This window comes from Pocillopora verrucosa, chromosome 10 (genome assembly GCF_036669915.1).
Source record: "Pocillopora verrucosa isolate sample1 chromosome 10, ASM3666991v2, whole genome shotgun sequence".
Classification (NCBI taxonomy): Eukaryota; Metazoa; Cnidaria; class Anthozoa; order Scleractinia; family Pocilloporidae; genus Pocillopora; species Pocillopora verrucosa.
Window position 1 is genome coordinate 4,077,716 of NC_089321.1, and position 14,873 is coordinate 4,092,588.

The following is a 14,873-nucleotide window of genomic DNA, read 5'->3' on the forward strand; positions in this document are numbered from 1 at the left end:
AGCTAAGAGAGCTAAGGCTGATAATAGTCTTGTGTCCTACAAACAAACGAAATCCCAAGAATGTATTCCGACTCAAATTGTTAGCAGAATTTCTTCGTATATGTGCGATAAGCTTAAATTTCCACTAAGTATTTCATTTTTTTTAATTGAAAAAAAGAAACCTCTTAATTTAGCTTTAATCAACCAAACAATTGGAACCCGAATGTGGAAAGTCTTAATCTCTGGGGCTAATACCAATCGTAAAACAAAGATGTGGTAGATTATCGAGTTGTACCAGTGAATTTTTTACGGTAATCTTCGATTAAACTCTGTATGTTTTTGATTGAGAGCAATTAGGTGATGAGTAATAAGCTATCGATAGAAATATTAAAAAAAAAATTAATCAAGCAGGAGTTAGAATTAAGATAACCGTTTTCCAGGCTAGAAAGACACCAACAAGGTGGAAATAAAGCGATAAGAACAAGGATTGCTAAATATGGCGAGAAATGACATTGATTGCAAATTATGGTAAAACGCAGGCCTCCATTTAAGCTAAATGCCCTACTGATACCTTATTGATTCCCTTGCTACGCAGGGTATCAATAGAGAACTTATTTACTTGTGTTTATAAATGTATAAATAACACTCCTCTAATTGTTTCTCCAGTAGAAAAGGAATCTTTTCCTTGTTTAAAAGTCTCCATCGTCCAGCTTCTTCTAACTCTTTAAACTTTTGTATATAATTCCTCTCTTCCAAGAAGCTTATATTGAAGCACAATAAGCCACCTGCAAAACGTAACAAAAAGTTATTTCGCCGAAAACAGCTGGGTATTAGAGATGTCATTTTCTTACAACTCCATTGTTGCCATGTTGATTGGTTCGACTGGACCAAGAGGCGTGGCTAAGGAGAGTTAGGAAGCCTCTTTCCCTCACCTTTTCTAAAGACAATAGTCAAACGAACGTCCTAATTCGAAAACGCGCGCACCCGAAAAATCTACACGACATGGAAAAGATTGCCTTTGATAAACCACAGCGTGGGTGTTGATTAAACAGTAGGGTAGGCAAGATAATTTTTTTTAATCAATTGAGTTGATAATATAAATCGGACACCGTTAAGAGTTTCTAAGTTGACATTACGAGCGTTGGCCCTTCGTCAGAGCGAAAGGGAAGGGCCAACGCTCGGAACGCCACCTTAGAAACTCTTTACGGTGTCCAATTTATATGGCCGGTCTACTCAGTTGATAAACGAACGTATCTTGTTATAATCCACCACCGACGCAGCACTACAGTTTCTTTAGATAAAAATCCTCGCTACACACTGGGATCACATCACTTATTTAAGATGTAGAGAAGCTACAAAGAACGAGCGGAGGAATGGGGAGGAATCTTTACCTTCCTTACCAGACTTCACCATCATTAGCATCTCGCTAAAAGCACTAGGTTGAACTTGCCCAGCACATACTGCAGAGCTGCATGTCAATGCATCATACTCCGCGGTCTCGATACCGTTTATCTGCTGATCATTTACGGCAGTGCAGATGAGTTTGGTGTAAACTTTCTTGTTTTTAGCTCTGTTTAGCATTTCTTGTGACATGTCAAGGGCGTCAATATAAGTATATCCAAGTTTGTTTAATTCTAAACCCAACAGTCCTGTTCCAGCCGCCACGTCAAGAACTTTAAAACTTTTCTTGTCGACATCTGGAAACAGATTGCACACTGTAGCGTCGAAGTGCCTGACAAACGGCCGAGGTACATTGTATTCGGGTTCCTGCATGATCTGAATGAAATAAAACAAAAAAAGTAATGTGACGCTAGCGACGGGTTTTTTTTTTTTTATTGTACCACCAGTTCCCTGTCTAATGATCAACGCTCCGTGTTACCTGATCATATTGTTCTGCCCATTCGTCGAACAGTCGGATGACTTCGTTGGGCGAAGATTCATTTGTAAATAGCCAGAGTTGATCATGATAGTACTTGAAAATCTAAAGATAAGATGATAACAATTTTAATGAGGTAGGCTGCGAGGGTCATCTCTTTTCGCCCTATGGGGTCTCACGATATTCGTAACGTATTTTACAACTGTAGTTGTAATGTATTTACAAAACTGTAAACTAGTAAAATTAGTGTACAGACTAGAATGACCATAGGGGCTTAGAAAGCTCTCTCTTGGTTTCTGACCTCCTCAAAGTAAACCGATGTTGGTCGTCATGAAAAGCCTTCTCAGTCCTTACTAACATGATACGATTCTAATCATGCCATGTTACACAGGTGAGGGTAGCTGGCGGGATTTTGCGCGCTGAATTCAAACGGCAGTCCCCCAATTTGAATACGAGCGGAGCAGCTGCGGAGTAGTAGCAAGAACTGGGTGACTCAGAGAAGTGACCGAAGGACTTTCTTTCTTAGATTGCGGAAAATCGCCCTATCTCTTAGGGAAATGTCAGGGAGTGGGGCTTTGCCATTATAGCTTTACGGTGAAACTGAAATGCCATGTATTCTTCTGTTCCACTTGTATTATACTCTATGGTGAAATACACATGGACAATTGTACCACTCCACTTGTTTAATTTTGGAATGTTAAGAACCCAGAGATTCACAGAAAACAGTCCAAAAGGAACACGGTCACCTCTCAAACGGGAAAAAAAAAAAAGATTTTCTTCCTATAGGCAGTTGGGAAAAAAGAAAAAAACTCCCACAAGTGATCAAGACAGAATTTCTCCTTTCAATATCAATACAATATCAAGCAGAAAAGTGACGAGAAGAAAGTTAAACAACAATTTGGGGATTAAAAGTTGATCCAACACCAAATTCTCAGAACTAACATTATAAGAATTGTATGACAGATAGTAAAGAGAATTACTTATGAAAATTTGAAAGTGAAAGGTTTAACAAGAGACATAAAACTGAATATTCTCATTTGAGTGGTTGTCATCACCAACAATGCAAGATTCTAAATTAACCCTTTAACTCCCAAAAGTGATTAACATGAAAATTCTCCCTATAATATCCATACATTATTCAGCAAACAGGAAATGAGAATATACAAACTTTTCAGGTTAAAGCTGCTATTTTGATCAAACACCAAGTTCTCATAACTAATTTACAAGGAAATGTGTAGGGGCGAGATTTAACAATCAGATCTTGGAAAGAGTATCAGGTTTAGAAATGTGTTAGTGTCAACGGCTAAGTGATTTTATGATCTGCCAATGAGAGGAAAAGGTATTCTTGAGGAATTCGGTGAATATCATTCCTGACTACCGGGCATTCAGGGACCGGTTGGTTACGTCTAGATAAAATTAACCAATTCACCCCTCTCCCCCACCCCCTCCCCCACCTTATAGGCTCTGTAGTGGGCTAATGATCCTCCTCATGGGATGTCAGTTTCCCTTAGTCCCCCCTTTTAGACTTTATAGGCAATCATGTGACTCCCCCAACCCCCCAAAAAATCCCTAACTCCACCCCTCCTCCTCGAAGGGGACGAATAGTGACTGGTCCCTCAGTTTATTTGAGACCGTGCCCCACTGCGAAAAACATCAAATAGACTTGTCACGCATTCCAAAGTAGACCATTCACCGCGCTATTGGATTTGATACTAGATCATTTCATCGACGTAAGACTATTCCATATCAGAATATATGTACTCATAACACCAAACCACCCCTCTAATCCGTCAGCGCCGTAACAGTCGTTTGCTATTTTCTGCGTCATTTTATACATTACGCAACGAAATCATGTTCACTGTCACGCAAGCATACAACTGGTGACGATCTCGCTGACATTCTTTCAAAGCTGGTTCACGCAATGCTGTTTCATAGTACAGACGAAAAAGCCTCCTCTTTTATCAAGTGGCTATTATACCTGGAGGCCATAGCTATTAAAATTAGGTATAAAACTTTACGGCCGACTGGCTACATAACATAAAATTCGTTTGTAGTATCCCAGGGTCATGCTCAGTTAATCTGGGTGTTATCTTTGTAATGTGCGTGACATTTCAGCAATATCATACCGGCAAAATTATTATCATACCGGACGACAGCGAAAACGCCGGTAATCCTCACCGATCGCCTAGGCTTCTTTCGTCAAAAGAGAACCAGGCTTTGCACGGGTGTTTTTTAATTGACCTTGGGGAGAGCTTGAATGATTGTGACTGATGTAATCAAAGGGGTATAGATGTCGAATTTTTGGCTGAGGTAAATATTTCATCTGAAGCAACTGGCTTGCATCGATTCAGTTCGACACGAATCGACTAATTAAACCCCAGATTCACTCTTCAAGAACAAAGGGAAAAAATGGGCTTTCTTACCTTACTCGCCATTTATATTTGATCTTACTTCATAACACCACGTTTAACCAGAGCAACGATAACCTGATATTGAGTTCACCGTCAGGTTTATTTCAGGGATGGGAGGGTGAAGATTAAAATATAACAGGAGATGGGTGGGGGTAAGGCATCTTGATTTGGATATCATCCTTTTTCGGTGATGTCAATTTCACGAATTAACCACAATTCTCGCATGTCTATCCTTTTAATGACTATTTGTGTTAGAATTTTTGGCGTAATTTCTGCTATTATAGCTTTAAGAGATTGACATCAATTATTTTCAACACAAAAATTAGCGAAAGAAATGTACGATGTTTCCACATCGTCGGATCTCAAAGTCAAGTAAATGTGTAGCTATCGTTAAGTGCCAACGAGACAAGTCAAGGCTTTGACCGTTTGGCACGCTGGCCGGTAGATCCACAGATGGCCCAAGCTTCAGCTGTGAGAAGACCATCTTACGAAATACGAGTCATGGCGAAATTTTAAGAGTTTTTATGGGAATATTTAAGACTGCTCTTAGGAATAAAAAAATACAGTCAAATTCTCAATGAAAATACCTCACCTTACTTTCACAGTGCGTTGCTTGTTATCTGACAGCTTTCTATGTTGAAAATAACCAATTTTAGCGAGTTCTCCATTTCAAGGTTCACCGCATAAGAGAAGCCCAAGGCGGCACGCGCCCGATCCGAGAGGCGAAAAATCCAAGCTCCAAATGACTGGGCGGCCACAAATCCAATAATTTGTTGGATCAATTGTAAGAAAGAGAGGAAAGAGAGAAGAAAGTTGTGATCGATTCACTACATATTTAGTAGAAAAGTCGAGTAGCAATTTCTGCTTAAGCTTTTAAAAAATGCAGTCGAACTTGTATTTTAATACAGGTTAAACTGTACTAGAGCACGTGCACCCACGGGGAATGGCGGGATGACTGATACAGTTCACAGAATAAAGGTATTGTTAAAAACGATAAAAACGACATATTATGCCATAATTGACCACTTAATGCTCATGAACTCGCTCAAAAATACTAAACGAGGATTAAATTTTACTCGAAAGATTCTTCCTAGTTTCGAATTTATTCGAGTAGTTCCGCTTTAATGACCGTTCAATACAGGTGGAGAACGATACAAGCAGGCCGTTGGGACTCAGTCAAGGGTGACTACGACCACTTAATCCTTTAACTCCCATGAGTGACCAAGACAGAATTTCTCCTTACAATATCTATACAATATTAAGCAAATAAGTGATGAGAAGAAAGAAAAAGATCAATTTGGGGCTAAGTAGTCGATCCAATGCTAAATTCTCTGAACTAATATTATAAGAGTTGTATGGTTGATAATAAGAGAAATTACAAATTTGATCTGGGAATTAAAGGGTTGATAAGAATGAAAATTACAGTAATTAGAGGGGAAGAATCTCGAGAATTTGAAAACCGACTGCCTTACATAGGGTGACTGCTTAATACAAGTTCGACCGTTCAAAATTTGAACGTGAGAAGATGTAACTGAGATTTTGAAAGGGCAACAAAGAGTGCAGAGAGATTACGTCCTCTTTCAGCCGGGCAAACATCATCATTAAATGATGTTCGTTAGTATTCATAAGCCCATTTTATCTTTCGTGACAGAAACATCACGACTATCATTACTTGATAGTAAGGGTTAATCAACCATGAACAAGTCGAATACTCTGCGTTCAGTTGGAACTTTGCTATATTGTTCTCAAACTCATTAGTAATTCATGCTGAGAAAACAAAGGAAATTACAACCGTGAAGGAGGTTTGGATATATGATCTTAATTATCATAAAATCTGGTGACTTTTTGCTTTGATTTTCTCCGAGAATTATTAATGGTTTGAGAAGCTATATCAAACATTCGAAAGGGTTTTTCATCCGATATCCAAACACCTTGAAGTTGGTTAAAAAAAAACTCGGCTGCGCCTCGTTTTCTCAACCACTTCTCGGGGTTTGGATATCGGATGAAACACTCTTCCTCGTGTTTGATATATTACGTCTTTAACTACGGGAAGCGAGGAATATTTCAGAAGATAATACCAAATCTGGCAAAGTAAAAATTTCCCTCTCAGTATAAATTGTATAATCCTAATTAAAGTCGATGAAAATTCAAGAAAATGCAGTATGAACCTAATTCTTTTCTGTAACGGAAGAAAATCTTGCCAGCCGAAAAAAAAAAAAGTTCCAATTGTTCCCCGATATTGTTATTCTTGACAATTTTGTTTTGTTCGTAAAAGAAATAATTTTCAGCAGAAAGAAACATTCGCAAAAATAAAAATTCGTGATCGGTCCCTCATATTATCTTGAGAACCAACAGTTTGTGATGTGCAACCTGCAGGTCTTTTAATTTCTCAAGACCAGATCTCGTGTTTTAGTCATTAAGAAACTGCCCTGTTGTAAAATCATAAATAACTTGATAAAAATGACACTCTTGTGATACTCGGGGTCAGAACACCCGCGAGACAGGTGTACTCGCTACGCGAATTGGCCATAAAAAGGCGACGTTCTCTTGGATCTCTTTTTAATAGGTGTGCCACCAAATGGGGTTAAGAAGTTGGCCTGGGGTCAGTAAGCTAACGCCAAACTAAATACTGACCACCTCGAAGGCGAATTAGGATTTTGATTAAAGACAGTCAGAAAGAAGGAAATATGAAAGAAGAAAAAATAACGAAAATTGCATTTTTGCTTATGGTGGCGCAGATTTCTTTAGCCGTGGAATTCGAAACATTCGCAGCGTTCTCTAACCACAAACAAGGAAAAAGCAGGTACAGTGTTTAAAAATCTTGATTTGACGCAAATTTCTCCTTCGTCTTTTAACGTTTTCGAGCATTTCTGTCGATTTTTTTTTCATATATTCATTTCCGGCTCATATACAACTTTCTAACCTATTTCCGACCCTAAATCATAGAAATGACGAGAAGACAGTCAACTGTTGTCCAATTATTGGTAAGTGAGTAAGCAAACTTTTTGAAAAATAATAATATGCCAGTGAAAGGGTTGTCGTCATATGAAAAGGTCTGTTATTATTATTGTAGTTTGGCTGTCTTGCCAAGACTTGTTTGGTCATACGGTGAAACTACAATTATATTCTTCTCTTGCTTTAGAAACGGAAGTAAGAACTGCGATTTGGCCTTATGAATTAATGAATAAAACGCCTCTGAAAGACACTCTTATCAATACTATGCGCGATGTTTTCTTAGGAAAAATAGAAATAAACAGCAAGCACCGTCTTATAAGACAAAGGAAGGGGAAACACCTATAAGCTCGAGCATAACGCTTGATTACGTCACGAGCGCAGATTGACAAAAGGACAATGAAAGGTCATTCATTTATTATTGTTTCCTATTTCTGCTTCACTGAAGGCGTGCTCGCTCAAGAAACGGATGGAAATGTGACGAAATTCGGAAGTCAATTAATTGCAGCCACTTACGCCAAGTTTATCGAGTCTGCAGGAGGGAGAATGGTACCTATTTTGTATCCTTTATAAATCTGGCCCTCTTGTAATCATGTATTGGCTCAACCTCTTAAAGATGTGACTTAACTTGACATAACTTGCCTCTCTCCACCCGGGAGTATAAATGGATACCGGCGAATTATCAGGGTAACCTGATTGTAACCGAGGTCATGCAAGGAATCGAGAGATCCTTTCGAACACGAAGGAAGGAAATGCTGAAAAGCAATAAGAGGAATCCCCCGAAGGGGTCTTAATACGATACGCTCCGGAATGTTTATTTTTTTAAGATTATTTCAGATATAGCAGTTATTCATGGACATTTTCATAAGTCTCCCTCAGATTACTTACGAAAAGGTAGACCTGTTTGGCCAAGTGCCTTTCGAGGCCGCTACTAAATGGCGAAACTTATTGTCATACCGTTTCCCTGTGTGTATAGTGTTTTTACGTTTCATTACGATATGAGCTCCACTTATATAGATAGAACATTCTATATGATTAGATAAAATGCTTTTTTTAAATCAGTAGCAGCATGACTACGCATAACATGATAAATAACGGAACATTCCGGAATATTCTGGAACATGACCCTATAGGGAAAGAAGCGTTCCTTGTGAACGTTTTATATTTAAAAAAAAACTGGAATAAATTACAGCTGGATAGGACTCTTGGCTCAAATGCAAACTTTATCTTTTACTTATACCCATTTATTATGAGTCCATGAACCATGAGCCCATGAAATAATTTCCCCTGAAGGCCATGGTTGCTATTGTGCAAAAAAAAAAAAAAAAATGGAGGAGTTGGGAAAAGAATATGGAAACCTTTCTCAAAGCTTTCTCCCTACAAAACCGACAACATCTCTTTAAATTCACAGAGGTTTCCATGTTTGCTTTTCTTGTGGTCGTGTTGTCGGCTTGTTCAGGGGCGTTACACGTCAGTATGCTTAACCGGGAGACTTTCTGTAGTCTTTATAACATTCCCAGCGATTTGTTGTAAATGTGTGATTCTTAACCCTTAAATCAACATCCTGCAGCATTAACTCCACTGCTAAAGAAATTGAAAAATTATTTTATTCAATTAATGGGTAAGTAGAACGACAGTCAAAGCCGACCTCAAAAGATGGAACCGGCAAAATTCTTTACTATTAAGGTATTCTTTACGGTTATAATAGAAAGACCGGAAACGTGGTATGGTGTTAACGTCGATTAAGACTATCATTTGTCACAATGTTCGCTCTCGCTTGTTTCAAGGGCGTAGGCGAAATTAAGAGAAGGGAGGAGGGTCTGCTTACAGCTTGCGCCACTATCTGAAATAATTAGGGTTTTTATCATTATAGTTTTATTATTTTGAGGTCTACAAAATTCACGTTTTATGAATCAGATTTGCAAAAACGTGAAAATCCTAAGGGTCTTTGTGGCGCAACTTTTCTCCAGTGTCAGATACCCCATTTGCTGGTCCCTCTCACTGCTTAAATATCAGTCCACTGATACACAATATAGACCCGCGTTATAAGCCACTTCATGTAAGACACTCGGAAATTCATACCTGGGATACCTCCCTTTGAAAAACCCTTGCTATTGCGCTACGAACCTATACTGCCTCATTCCCGCTCACACCCCCTTCACCGGGCCACTTCTCATCATGCATTTCATTTGTTCCTCATTCTCGACTTATTTTACTTTCGCTACTTTTCCTTGTCTATGACTTTTACGTATTTTAGTGCCATATATCCCGGAGGTCATAGGTTATTACACCACACAAACTACACACGAGTAGGGAAACAGATATTAGAGCTGGCAATGAAGGTAAAGTTTCAAAACCAAATAAATTAACTTCTACGGTGATTTAGTGTTATCAACTGAGTTGATAGCGTAAATCGGCCATCGTAAAGAGTTTAAGAGCTTTTCAACTATTTACGGTGGCCGATTTACGTTATCAACTCAACTGATAATGCTAAATTACCCTGTTATACTCTCCCACTGACGCAGCACCAAAGTTTCTTCAAAAACTTACCCTCTTTATTCAGTAAACTTCTACAATTGCTTTCAATAAGTTATCTCGCGCTGAAGTATGTCACTTGTAGATCAGTTTAGGTACCCTAATCTCCTTCAGTGAGAGTGATTAGTTATTTATCATATTTATCAAGCAGTAGTTTTTGGAAGGAAGAAGCCTTAAAGATATGTCAGTGAAATGCAGCCATTTATCATCACCAAGCTGAATGGAATGAACAAAAAAATGCTACTTTGCGAAAACGCAAATTAACCTGTCAATTAAAGAACTAAATTGTGTCCCTGAACCACTAAGAATGGCAGCCTATGATTTATATTTAGGCACTTTTGTTGGAATCTACCCAAATTCATCTTAAAGCAAATTCTCTCAGTACTAAATTAATACTATTATATTCCTGTTATTATTATTGTTATTGTTATTATTATTATTATCATTATTATTATATTCATCACTATTATTATTGTCATCTAATGATTAAAATACACGATCCAAATTTATCATTTATCATGAAAAAGAACCAAATGGTAAACAATTGCCAAGAATACCTCATCTAATTAATAATGATAAAATTATTATTATTATCTTTTTCTGTCGTTACTGATGATGGTTATTTTTGGATCTACTCGCTCTCCGACCATCTGTACCAAGTTAATTGCAAAAGGATCCCAATTGGCTGATGGGTTTGACGGTAGTGGTTTAAATTTTGGCATTTTAAAGACTAACGGTTATCACAAAATGACACAAAATGACACATTATAAGAGAGTAAAATATTTTTACGGTTAACTTTTCTCACGACTAACAGTTAAAATTTATCAGTTTTTACGCATAAAGTTTAGATTTTATGACCGTTTCACGGCTAACGATGAACTCCATGGAGACCCTCTCAGAAAGTGAACAGCTTTTTATTACGAAATCTTGTGCAACATTATGCGCGAGTTATGATTTGAATTTTCAAATTGAACCTTTTTATTTGCACTACGCTGCAGACCGGCCTGTCCGCCCTTCACGTAGCTGCCCAGTATGGTCAGATTGAAGTAGTCAGAGAAATGATAATATGACAGAGAAATATTTTTACAAAGAGCAACGATTTTATTACAAAGTACTTCAGGACAGAGGTAGACATGCAAACCCTTACAGGAAATTCAATTTCGCTGTCATTTCAGAAAAAATGTCATTCCAATATCGTTACATACAGATTTCTTTTCCCCATTGCAGGCTTATGATAAAGGCGATATCTTTCCGATCTGGGGAGAATGTCTGGGCTTAGAGTTGCTTTCAATGCTGGTTGCTGGGAGAGATTTACGAGTGGGGCAACTGGACCACGAATTTTTCAGCGAAGTCGATGCAAAAAATGTCAGCCTGAAATTAATTCTTCCAAGAAGTTGGTGATGCATCTGTTTTATTATTTATACTAACGATCATGTAGCCAATTAGTATTTCAACTCTGTTATAGCAGTACCGCCACTGTTTTTGTTTAGTTTTGGTGGATAACGCTTACCTGTAAGATGGATTCAGGTGATGCAATAACATCTTTAGAAAAGAATTCCAAAGACATTCCGAAATTTTAGTTTGTATTATCTATTTAGTTTAGATGGATGACTGAGCACTGGACATTGGCCCGATGTTACAGGGATCTTCAAACTGTACAGTTTATCAAGAGGTTCTTCATGGGGTCAACCTTTGGCCGTAAAGCGGCAAAAAAAATTACAGTCAGCCATAAAATGGCAGGAATCTTAACTATTAGCCGTAAAGGCCATCACCCTTTTATCAAAACATTCGATAGATTAAATTCGCAGCAAAGGGGCACTTGAATCGGAAGATCACAGTTCGGTTTAAGCTGTCAAATAGACACAGATGTGACCCTCTACTGATACAAATCATTTTCGTTTTGCAGATTATAAAACGACTTCTCTATGGAAATTTGCTCCAAGACACGTTGTGAAATTCTTACAGAATAACAATGCAGCATACAACAATCACAGGAAGGCCATCACACTACAGGTTAGATGAAATTTTATTTCTTCTATCCTTGACGGAGGAATCTAAGTTATTATTATTATTATTATTATTATTATTATTATTATTGTCATCATATTATCGATTTCTATTTTGGCACAATTCATTGCGACAGTTTTAAGGGAACAGTCCGTTTATTTTTTGCTTGGTGTTAGAGGGGGATTTTGGGATGGATCACATGGTTTTCAGGGGGTACGGAACGGGGATCAGTCATTGCCAATTGCAACATAGCACATTGGGGAACTATAGAAAATTAACTGCACAATAATTGCTAATAAGGAGGAGCATAAAAATATTACAGTCAGCCTTATGATGAGGAAATAAGGTAAATTTCATTGTGACATCATCCAATCCTTCCCCCCCTCCCCCCCTCACCCCGACAACAAATAACAACCGGTCCCTGAACCTAAACAATTATCGTTTTGTTAATTTTAAGATCTTTCGAACAAGTCTTTTTGGTGTTGGTGATTTTGTAGATGCGAAAATAAGGACAATAAAAACAGAGAAGAACAGTATTGAGAAGTTTTAGCGCCCATTACAGGACCTCCATGCTAAAGAACAACACCCACTAAACAGAGGGAGAGTTAACCTTAGCCTTGTGATTTAACCCTTAATCTAACCCCCTAAGAGAGACCAGCATCTGATTTCTCCTTACAGTATAACCCCTGAATCAAACATTGAGGTCACGAGAATAAAGGAAATGATCACCAACTTAAGAAGCTCTCGATTGTAAAACAAATTCTCCTTGACAGCACCTGAAGAAACGTATAGAGAACAGTGAGGAGAATATGCATACTAATGATAAGGTGTAAAGGGTTATTAAGTCTTTACGCCCTCACTTGTTTCAGATTATACATTGACCCATACTACTCTGTTCTTTTGCGCCAGAATTATGGCAAGTACAGACGTCTAAATGCTTTTTTCAGAATCGTTTCAACCAGCAAAGATCGCAACGGGGTTGAATTTATTTCAACTATGGAAGGTAAGAACAAAAAGTATAAGGAATCTTAAAAAACAAACCCAAATATCATAAGCTTCGTCTGGCTTCCTCGCTACAATAGTTGACTCTTTTCAAGTTACAGTTTGTTCTGAAAAAATTATCACTTCTAAATTTCTTACTTGTAATGTTTTTGTGCAAATAGAAAAGATAGATAGGAAGAATTCTTTTATCATATACTTTTGGTGATGGCAAGAGTCTAATTGTATTATTTACAGGTAAGCGTTATCCCGTCTACCTTTTCCACTGGCACCCGGCTAAATCCCAGTTTGAATGGCGCAGAGATCTGGACATTAATCACTCGCTGGCCGATGTTCTTTCAGGCCAGTATTTTGCAAATTTCCTAATTCAAAAAGGTGAGCTTGGAAAAAGATTTTAGTTCCTCTTCCATAACAAAAAATAGCTGTAACTGATAGCAGATAATTTTTGTAATGATATTCCAGTGCCATTATTGTTATAATGATCCGCTGACCAAAAAAAATCTCAGTAATCAAATTACACAAAACTAGTGGATCAAAATGCAGAGACGGAACTAGAAAAAATAACAGAAACTCAGGCAACGATCTCTTCTATTCAAAGCACGTGATTCAAGGCGAAAAAATGCTTCCCTACATACGGGGGATCAGAGTCAAAACAACACGTCACACAACATGTCACAACCAACGGTGAACAACACCTGAACTTTTTGTTATATTTTGCTTGTTTTGCCTAAAAATTGAATTGAATTGGAATCATTGTTTATTTCCTTTAGTGTGATCGGTTAATTTCGTTTAAGTGATCCTGGTAACAGCAGTGAACTTATGAGAGTGCTGCGATCTAGACATGTTCTATTCTGAGCTTGTAGTATCATGGAAGAAGATACTTTATTTATTAACCCTTTAACTCCCTTTGGTGACCAGGACAGAATTTCTCCTTACACTACCAATACAATATCAAGCAGACAAGTGATGAGAATAAAGAAAATATCAATTAGAGGATGATTAGTTGATCCAATACCAAATTCCCTAAACTAGCATCATAAGAATTGTATGGCAGACAGAAAGACAAATTACTAATAATGAAATCTAGGGAGGGAAAAGGTTAATTATAACAACAATAGTTGTAATGATAGTAATTCCTCTCTGTTGTCGGCAGCGCGCTTCAGCACTCATCGATTCTCTAGAGCAGAGGAAGAGAGGGCTTCTTTAATTTATAACTACAAACCAACTGCTGTACAAGACTACTTGCCTTTTATACAAGCTTACTTTTTTTAAGGTCACTCAACGACGGCCTGTAGAAATCCTGTATAAAAAAGATCACTTAAACGAACAACAGGCGAGTAAACCGAACGGCGGTAAAGGTTTTCACGATCGCCAATGGAAATTACCGCCAACAAAACCTTTTTCTATCTCTGTATTTTCCACACTAGTGAAACAATACTAACAACATACAAGGAATGTGAATTTATGAAAGGTCTAGTTTTTGTAATTATTCATCTTTCTATGCCCTAATTATGGCTGAAATGACTATTGTAAAAGTAAGTTTATTATCCTTTTAAATCAAACTATAAAAACAACAAATCTGCGTGCGTGCGTTTCGTGGTCGTTTCTATCGGAAATGGGGGAGGCGGGGGAGGTGTGGGAGAGGCTAGAACATCAGGTTTGTCGTTAAGATTCATCTCAGTTGAATTTAAGTCAGATTAAGCGGAAACATTCAATGATATCAGTTAGGGATATATTTTAGTGCATCACCTTCGTCCACCTAACTCTTCAATGGTTATTTCTGAATCCTCATTGAGATATCCTCCAATGGGAATAAGCGATTTAAAAGCTAATGTCGTCATGCATCAGACAAACAGCGGCAAGTCCCCAAAATCCCTTTTTCTCCTACTTTCATATTCTGTAGCCCAATATGTCCTAATAATTGTGGTGTAGTTTTTTGGTGAAAATATATTTTAGTTTTCGAGAAATGATCTTTTTCGTTCGACCGCTCAAATATGCAAATTTTCACCGTGAATATTACCCGAGTTGTGTGACCTCATGTAACGAATTTACTTGACCTCCGATATTTCTGTCAGCATAATCCTTTGTTTTAGTAGTAGGGGAGAAAACGAAT

At 37.8% G+C, this 14,873-nt stretch overlaps 2 protein-coding genes across 2 annotated transcripts; one reads left to right on the forward strand and one right to left on the reverse strand.

Annotated features, from left to right (window-relative positions):
* Positions 1–594: 594 nt before the first annotated feature.
* LOC131788390 (methyltransferase-like protein 27) lies at positions 595–4,332 on the reverse strand. Its single transcript, XM_059105474.2, has 4 exons — positions 4,279–4,332; positions 1,859–1,960; positions 1,380–1,755; positions 595–764 (listed from the first exon to the last, which is right to left on the reverse strand). Exons 1-4 carry the CDS (start codon positions 4,288–4,290, stop codon positions 595–597), a joined length of 660 nt encoding a protein of 219 aa, XP_058961457.2. The 5' UTR covers positions 4,291–4,332.
* Positions 4,333–6,954: 2,622 nt separating this feature from the next.
* LOC131788389 (gamma-glutamyl hydrolase-like) lies at positions 6,955–14,225 on the forward strand. Its single transcript, XM_059105473.2, has 10 exons — positions 6,955–7,069; positions 7,213–7,250; positions 7,667–7,778; positions 8,789–8,839; positions 9,476–9,560; positions 10,982–11,147; positions 11,661–11,767; positions 12,671–12,764; positions 12,998–13,135; positions 13,914–14,225. Exons 1-10 carry the CDS (start codon positions 6,993–6,995, stop codon positions 14,030–14,032), a joined length of 987 nt encoding a protein of 328 aa, XP_058961456.2. The 5' UTR covers positions 6,955–6,992; the 3' UTR covers positions 14,033–14,225.
* Positions 14,226–14,873: the final 648 nt, after the last annotated feature.

What these genes read in the sequence shown, in the direction of transcription:
- LOC131788390 (XM_059105474.2), bottom strand. An exon ending in GGGCAGAACAATATGATCAG is followed by an intron (nt 1,756 to 1,858) that starts GTAACACGGAGC and finishes TATTTCATTCAG; the next exon opens with ATCATGCAGGAACCCGAATA. An exon ending in GCTAATGATGGTGAAGTCTG is followed by an intron (nt 765 to 1,379) that starts GTAAGGAAGGTA and finishes TACGTTTTGCAG; the next exon opens with GTGGCTTATTGTGCTTCAAT.
- LOC131788389 (XM_059105473.2), top strand. Translation starts at nt 6,993, where the DNA reads ATGGTGGCGCAGATTTCTTTAGCCGTGGAATTCGAAACATTCGCAGCG. An exon ending in GAAATTAATTCTTCCAAGAA is followed by an intron (nt 11,148 to 11,660) that starts GTTGGTGATGCA and finishes TTCGTTTTGCAG; the next exon opens with ATTATAAAACGACTTCTCTA. An exon ending in ATTTATTTCAACTATGGAAG is followed by an intron (nt 12,765 to 12,997) that starts GTAAGAACAAAA and finishes TATTATTTACAG; the next exon opens with GTAAGCGTTATCCCGTCTAC.